At 38.2% G+C, this 9,084-nt stretch overlaps 1 protein-coding gene across 2 annotated transcripts in view; it reads right to left on the bottom strand.

Annotated features, from left to right (window-relative positions):
• Positions 1-682: 682 nt before the first annotated feature.
• The window catches only part of LOC128657019 (gastrula zinc finger protein XlCGF26.1-like), a 68,390-nt gene continuing 59,988 nt past the window's right edge, over positions 683-9,084 (bottom strand). For both annotated transcript variants that reach the window (XM_053711244.1, XM_053711245.1), the window contains one exon: positions 683-2,116. In XM_053711244.1, coding sequence (XP_053567219.1) covers positions 1,026-2,116 — 1,091 coding nt within the window. In that variant the 3' untranslated portion in view covers positions 683-1,025. The remainder of the gene's footprint in view (positions 2,117-9,084) is intronic.

Below are 9,084 nucleotides of genomic sequence, written 5' to 3'. Positions count from 1 at the left end.
ACATAAAGTAGATAGCCAAACCAGTACTGAAACGAGAATCAGTAGAGGTAATGGTATATAAGAGTATATCGTCGATCTGAAAAGGGAGGTAGGAGACGAAATCTCTACGACCGATAACAGAGAACCTATGAAATAGATTCCCTAGAGGAAGACCATGGAATTCAAATAGGCAATACTCTTTCACATCCCTCTGACATTCACTGCACTCTGAGAGGAAAACCGGGCTTCAGCCTGTTGCGAAGCGCATATCAACGTAGAAATCTAGCACAAACTTACTTCACCACCTCCATGGGAGGCAAAGTTTGTAAAACTAAATTGTGGGTGTGGTGAGGGGTGTATTTATAGGCATTTTGAGGTTTGGGAAACTTTGCCCCTCCTGGTAGGAATGTATATCCCATACGTCACTAGCTCATGGACTCTTGCCAATTACATGAAAGAAATAAACTTTTATGATTCAGAAAGAGCATGCAGTTTTAAGACACTTTACAATGTACTTCCATTATCAACTTATCTTCACACTTTCTGGGGAACAAGATCCTACTGAGCATGTGCACAAGCTCACAGGGTTTAAGCATACTAGTCTGTGATTGGCTGATGTCTGTCACATGATACAGGGTGCCGGAAAATGGGAGAAAAAATAAATTTGTCAGAAGAAAATCAACTGCTTATTTGAAATTCAGAGTAGGTGTTAAATCATTGTCTTTTTATTATGCACTTGTTTATTATGCAATTCTTCTGCAATGAGAGGTCCTTTAAGTGTTTATGTTCTTATTTCCTTTAATATGACTTTTCTGATGCTTAGTAAGATTTGACTTTAGAGTAAAACATTTCCCACAGCCAGAACATGAAAATGCTCTCTCTCCTGTATGAATTTTCTGATGACTAATAAGATGTGTTTTCCAAGTAAAACATTTCCCACAGCCAGAACATCAAAATCCTCTCTCTCCTGTATGAATTTTCTGATGCGTAATAAGATTTGATTTCCGAGTAAAACATTTCCCACAGTCACAACATGAAAATGCTCTCTATCCTGTATGAATTTTCTGATGACGAATAAGATGTGGTTTCCGAGTAAAACATTTCCCACACTCAGAACATGAAAATGCTCTCTCTCCTGTATGAATTTTCTGATGATCAATGAGATATGATTTTAGAGTAAAACATTTCCCACAGTCAGAACATGAAAATGCTCTCTCTCCTGTATGAATTTTCTGATGCGTAATAAGAGTTGATTTCCGAGTAAAACATTTCCCACAGTCAGAACATGAAAATGCTCTCTCTCCTGTATGAATTTTCTGATGACGAATAAGATGTCGTTTCCGAGTAAAACATTTCCCACAGTCAGAACATGAAAATAATGCTCTCTCTCCTGTATGAATTTTCTGATGATCAATGAGATATGATTTTAGAGTAAAACATTTCCCACAGTCAGAACATGAAAATGCTCTCTCTCCTGTATGAATTTTCTGATGCGTAATAAGATTTGATTTCTGAGTAAAACATTTCCCACAATCAGAACATGAAAATGCTCTCTCTCCTGTATGACTTTTCTGATGATCAATGAGATATGATTTCCGAGTAAAACATTTCCCACAGTCAGAACATGAAAATGCTCTCTCTCCTGTATGAATTTTCTGATGCGTAATAAGATTTGATTTCTGAGTAAAACATTTCCCACAGTCAGAACATGAAAATCCTCTCTCTCCAGTATGAATTTTCTGATGCGTAATAAGATTTGATTTCTGAGTAAAACATTTTCCACAGTCAGAACATGAAAATTCTTTCTCTCCTGTATGAATTTTCTGATGGACAATAAGATACGACTTCCGAGTAAAACATTTCCCACATACAGAACATGACTTTTTTTTTTCTCCTGTATGAATTTTCTGATGAACAACAAGATTCCCTTTACGGTTAAAACATGTCCCACATATAGAACAGGAAAATGGATTTTCTCCTTTATGAACTTTCAGATGTCTATAAAGATGTGATTTCTTGAGAAAATATTTCCCACATTCAGAACATACATTTCCCACTTGGCTTCTTTGATGATGAAGATTTAAAGAAGCATCTGCACTCTGATCATGACTAGGATTATTGTGGTTTGTGAATTCACCTGTCAATAAGAAAGACAACGAAAGTAACATTATTTATTAATAAATAATTATTTAATCATAAGAAATTTTAATTGTTCTAAGTTAGTGTATACTACAAAGGTAGGGGACTTTCCGTAACCCCCACACCTTTACCCAGCTCCATGCTAAGGCTTAACAACAGTTTACTGGACATCAGTGACTATTTTTAAAGGACTCACAAATATACCATATAAACCAATCACTGAACTAAATTAAAATTAATGTTGTAATTTTGTACCTATTATTATTTTTCTTACATGTATTATTTAGAGCTTTTAAAATTGTGATCTCAGAAAATTTCAGTAATACAATTTATTTTAGTCCCAAAACAAATCTTTATAACTACTTCTTGTGTGCTTGTAGTTAAAACAAGGATAACTCTAAAACAACAAAAGAAAAGTAAAACGGCCCCATCATAAACATAAGTATCACATCTACCGAAAAAATATCATCACCAACAAAGCTTACATTAACATAAGTGCATATTGGCATCAATATCTCCTGAGGGAAATGAACAGACGCCAGATATGATTGTATATATTTACTTACATATCAGTGAAACATTGAGGTTTGCCAAGGAAGGGGAACTCCTATGAGGTATGTGGTTGCACTATAGGCGTTCACCAGTGTTTCAAACATTTGGTAGAGGAACTCTGGCACCAGTTGTTTAACTGTTTAGGACTTTTTGGAATGTTTTTTAAAAGGATTACAGGTTGTTTGAAAATAACAACATGTACTATTCTTTGTTCAGGATATCATATGGCATATGCCACATATTAATTAGGTAGATCATTGATTTGTAACACCTGTTTATCAGGTGCAGGGAGGAGCATATGGGCTCTGTATCAGGTTTTAAATCTAGAGCTTCCTTATTGTTAACAGATGTCTGAGTAAGCAGCTAGACAAGCTGAGAAACGTGTTGCAATCTGTTACCACTATTGTTGTTTCTTTTACTTTATTGGGTGCACACTAAACCCATTGTTTTTATAAGATTTTAATAAATATTTGTTGTATCTATTGGAAGCATGAGCCTCTATTGCTTCTCCCACCACCTGGAGTTCCTGTGTATTCCTGTTATCCGATGGTTGGATCAGTGTTACTGGGCCACTGTGAGTCCCCAGTCTGCATCATTTAGCACACTGGGTGCAACCCTTTTGAGTATTATTTTAATACAAGAATTGTCAGTTGTCAGCACCATTGCAATATTGCACTAGGAGGTGCCCTCTTTGTGATTTTTCTCACAGATTTTTGGATTTCTTTGTTGCCTATGAGAGGCGCTGCCCGCACTCTGCATACCTGCACTTTAATCATAGTGAACAATCTTTTTGGACGTCATCTTACATCCGATCCTATTGACATTAAAGGACTCAGTTAAGGCACTAATATAAATTATATATACATCTGTATACATACTATTGTTATATATGTTATAATAACGTTTCTGTGCCATAATATATCTTAGCGTCCCCTGGAGCTGGATATGTAGGTATTACAGCAGTAGTTTTTAAATTAAAACTTACCTGTCAAATTAAAAAAAAACTAAGTTTAAACTAACAATTAAACTAATATAACTATTAAATTAATATTAAACTAACTACCAATTAAAAAAAACTAAACTACCATTCAAAAAATCCTAACACTACTCTAAAAATTACAAAGTATCTAATTACAAAAAAATACTACTAAGTTACAAAAAATAACAAACACTAAATTACGGCAAATAACAAACAAAATTATCCAAAATAAAAAAAGAATTACACCTAATCTAATAGCCCTATCAAAAAAACAAAAAAAAAAAAACTAGCCTACAATAAACTACCAATGACCCTTAAAAGGGACTTTTGTGGGTCATTGCCCCAAAGATATTAGCTCTTTTACCTGTAAAAAAAAATAAAAATACAAAGACCCTCAACAGTAAAACCCACCACCCAACCATCCCCCCAAAATAAAAAACCTAAATCTAAAAAAAGCTAAGCTATCCATTGCCCTGAAAAGGGCATTTGTATGGACATTGCCCTAAAAGGGCATTTAGCTCTTTTACTGCCCAAACCCTAAAACTAAAAAAAAAAACATCCAAAAAAAACATAAAAAGCCTAACACTAACCCCCGACGATCCACTTACAGTTTTTGAAGTCCCGCTTGAATAATTTTCATCCCAGCGGCAAAGTCCTCATCCAGGTGACGAGAAGTCTTCATCCAGGCGGCCTCTTCAATCTTCACCCCGGCGGCAAAGTCCTCATCCAAGCGGAGAGAAGTCTTCATCCAGGTGGCCTCTTCAATCTTCATCCAGACGGCCTCTTCAATCTTCATCCAGACGGCATCTTCTATCTTGATCCCGGTGGCGCAGAGTGGGTCCATCCTAAAGACATCCGGTGTGGAGCATCCTCTTCATATGGTCACCACTGCACACTGAATCTTTAATGCAAGGTACACAATTCAAGATGGCGTCCCTGCATTCCTATTGGCTGAAAATTTTGAATCAGCCAACAGGAATTAGAGCTGCTAAAAAGAAAATTTAATTGTATCAAAAACTTATGCTTACCTGATAAATTTATTTTTTAACACGATGAGTCCACAGATCATCTTAATTACTAATGGGATATTCACCTCCTGGTCAGCAGGAGACGGCAAAGAGCTCGACAGCAGAGCTGTTAAATAGCTCCTCCCTTCCCTCCCACTCCAGTCATTCGACCGAAGTTAAGGAAAGATAGGAAAAGCCTAGGTGCAGAGGTGTCTGACGTTTATAAAAATCAAAAAACCTGTCTTACAAGAACAGGACGGGCCGTGGACTCATTGTGTCAAAAAAGAAATAAATTTATCAGGTAAGCATAAATTTTCTTTTCTTTTTAAGACACGATGAGTCCACGGTTCATCTTAATTACTAATAGGATCCAATACCAAAGCTAGAGTACACAGATGAGACGGAAGGGACAAGACAAGGAACCTAAACGGAAGGCACCACTGCTTGAAGAACCTTTCTCCCAAAAGCGGCCTCAGCCGAGGCAAAAGTGTCAAATTTATAGAATTTTGAAAAAGTGTGCAGAGAGGACCAGCTTTATTTTTGAATGCCCATGAGGAAGCAACAGCCCTCGTGGAATGAGCCATAACTCTCTCAGGAGGCTGCTGTCTCATAAGCAAAACGTATGATACTCTTCAGCCAAAGAGAAAGAGAAGTTGCTGTAGCTTTCTGTCCCTTACGTTTTCCTGAAAAAATGACAAACAAAGAAGACGACTGACGAAAGTCCTTAGTCGCCTGCAAGTAAAACTTTAAAGCACGGCCCACGTCCAAATTGTGTAGAAGACGTTCCTTCTGAGAAGAAGGATTAGGACACAAAGAAGGAACAACAATCTCCTAACTTAGTACGTAAAACTACCTTATCTGAATGGAAAATAAGGTAAGGAGACTTGTACTGTAACGCTGAGAGCTCTGATACTCTACGAGCATAGGAAATAGCAACAAGAAATAAAACCTTCCAAGATAACAACTTAATATCTAAGGAATGTTTTGTGGGTAACCCCCTCAACAATCTACAACCACTCCTAGATATTATTAACAATTTTGGGACCTTTTCGGGCTATAAGATCAATATCGATAAGTCCGAAGTTACCTGGTTGCAGAACTCCCACAAAACTACATTGACAGACACAGGTCTCAAGGTTTACGGAGGGCCTTTCAAATATCTAGGGATATGGATACATGTCAACCCTTCTAAGTTGTACCACCTCAATTTTAGTGACATTATTGCTAACATCAAACAAATGCTCCTGAGCTGGGCGGGCTTCCCCTCTCCTTCTCTGGCAGGGTTCACCTTTTTAAAATGGTTGCTCTGCCTAATCTACTCTACCCTCTACAGATGTTACCCCTCCTCCTCACTCGACAAGACACTGACTCACTCCAGGCCTCTCTTGGACAGTTCATATGGCAGGGTAAAAAACATAGGATAAGCAGATCGTATTTGTCAATGCCATTGTGTGGGGGTGGGCTTCGCCTCCCAAATATAATGTGGAACAACTGGGCCGCCCTGTCTAAGATCACATTGGATTGGCTTGTGGGCAACAATCACTTTACCATCCCTGACCTAGAGACTAGCCTCATTAAACCAATACATTTGGCATTTCTGCCTCTTGCAGACTTCAACTCTCTTCCCCCGTGTATACAATCCTATATACTATTTAGGGATCCCCTGAGGGCATGGTCCAATATTTGTAAACTATGGGGGGTGCAGAACTCAGTGAGCAAATATTTACCGATTCAAGGCAACTTACACTTCCTTCCGGGATACACGACAGAGGTGTTTGCTGTATGGCAACGAAAACATCTCACTAAGCTTCACCAACTCTTCAACCCACTAACTTTAGCAAATACATCTTTTCAGGAATTGCAAAACTCACAAAGGTTTGCGTACTTTCAGTGTAGACATTACCTATACCAGTTGATTTCAGATAAGCTGTTAACTAACGAACCCTCTAACATTGAAAAGTTATGCCCATTAGCCAAGCAAGGATCTTACAAAATCTCCTACATATATGATCTTTTCCTTGGACATTTTGAGGAATCTACTGTACAGGGGATTTTACTAAAGTGGTCAAATCACAGAGAGCTACAGATAGACCCTGATCTCCTCAAAGCCAGTTTTAGAAAGGCACATACAATTCATACATCAAGCTTACATTACTCCAAGTCTGCATTCAAAATGGGTGCAGGGGGCGAAGAACATTTGTAACAAGTGTAGATACCATACCCAAAAACAAATTACTGCGCTAGCTGTCTGTACCTATTATTAAGAAAAATTCATACACCAAATCAATGATAATCTCAAATTATTGATATGAGTGTTAGCACCTCTAGTATCACCAGGTACCTTGTAAACACAGTTCAGATGGTATAATCTATCACTTTAAAAATAGTGAGATAATATATAAAATAAATAAATAATTAAAAATATAACACACTTTATATATAAAACTTGACAGAGATACTTACTTCATGACTCCAGGAGTATGGTAAAAAACATATAATACCAATAGTTTGTTAACTCCACAGGGTATTCTTATATCCTCTCTGTGATTTCTCATGTGATTCTGAGATAGTGGTGCTGCTACTTCTTACAGGGCACTCAGGGGTGCACTGACATGGAGATACTGAAATGATAAAGCACAGAGCACATCCACGACTCAAGGTGAATCAAATACAATTTATTTTGAGCATATAAATCGTTAAGAATAAAGCCTTGATAAAACCAGGTCCGAAAAGTCAGCTCAGGAAAGTAAGTTCCTACAAGTTTCAGCTGGAAACCGTCCGTCCGCTCCACCTGTAGTTCCCTGACTTGGTACCTTTTCCCCCGTGCTTCTCTTAGTTCCCATGCGGCTGCTTGGAATAGTAACGGATGTCTTGCCAAGCTTCTCTCCCGTTGGTATCTCCTGTAGATACCAACTTTCCGACTGGACTCACTATGGGATTGTCCCAAATTGAAAGGATTTCTGGCACAGAACTGCTTACTGGCTGACAAGGGTGACAAAAGAACAGGTAACACTCACAGCACAGCATGTGATTTTCTTGATCCCTAATTACAGAGAATATAAATTTGACATTTTCATAATCACAGTCCTTATGCTCGCTAGACAAGTCATTCTGATGGGATGGGCTAGTGAAAGATCTCTTCCCTTCCGACAATTAATTAGTAAGATACACACCCAGATGCTGATTGAACAGGCAGACACAAAGTGAGACCCAGAAAAACGGATTAAGAGATTTCTTCACAAATGGGAGGCTCATCTATTATTTTTACCGGCTAGTGTTAGATATAGAGTTATTTTCACATTTAGAAACAGTCTTTATGTTCTAAATGAGAACCTCAGAGGTAAATGGTGTTTATATGATGGCTAGGCCCCCAAGCAACCATAAACGTATTTTGGATTGTCTTATTATTGCTCTTCTTTTTTCCTGAGCACTGGTCTGCGGGGGTGAGCTGGAGGCGCTCCGGGTAAGTGTTATATATTTATTGTTTGGTTTTGTTTCTTTTGTTCTTATTTCATGTATAAACAAAATTAGGGAACATTTGATTCCTTGCCTCTGCATGACAAACTAGTGATCCTGTTATTATTCGCTGTACTCATATCTATTATTATGATGGATTTTGTGGAACCAACAAAGGTCTTTTGTCATTCTACTCTTCTTTGTTATTTGTCATGTATGTATTGGATCTCTTGTTCTTATTTGCTATAAATAAAGTTATTAAAAAAAATATATATATTTAAGGAATGCATAGGCTCAAATGGAGCCCCTTGAAAAACTTTGAGAACAAGATTAAGACTCCATGGAGGAGTAACTGGTTTAAACACAGGCCTGATCCTAACTAAGGCCTGACAAAAGGATTGAACATCTGGGACATCCGCCAGACGTTTGTGTAACAAAATAGATAAGGCTGAGATCTGACCCTTTAGGGAACTCATCGATAAACCTTTCTCCAAACCTTCTTGAAGAAAAGACAAAATTCTAGGAATCCTAACTTTACTCCATGAGTAACCCTTGGATTCAAACCAATAGAGATATTTACACCAAATCTTATGGTAAATCCTTCTAGTAACAGGTTTACTTGCCTGAATCATGTTCTCTATGACCGAATCAGAAAACCCCCGCTTGGATAAAATTAGGCGTTTAATCTCCAAGCAGTCAGCTTCAGAGAAACTAGATTTGGGTGAAGGAAGGGTCCCTGTATTAGAAGGTCCTTCCTCAACGGAAGTCTCCAGGGTGGCAGAGATGCCATCTTCACCAAATCCGCATACCAAATCCTGCGCAGCCAGGCTGGCGCTATGAGGATCACAGACGCCCTCTCCTCTTTGATTCGAGCAATAACCAGAGGAAGAAGAGCAAACTGAGGAAATAGGTATGCTAGACTGAAGGTCCAAGGGACCGCCAGAGCATCTATGAGCTCTGCCTGGGGGTCCC

The sequence above is a fragment of the Bombina bombina genome, chromosome 4 (assembly GCF_027579735.1).
Source record: "Bombina bombina isolate aBomBom1 chromosome 4, aBomBom1.pri, whole genome shotgun sequence".
Classification (NCBI taxonomy): Eukaryota; Metazoa; Chordata; class Amphibia; order Anura; family Bombinatoridae; genus Bombina; species Bombina bombina.
Note: the sequence above shows the minus strand (reverse complement) of the source record. Positions and strands in the feature narration are given on the sequence as shown.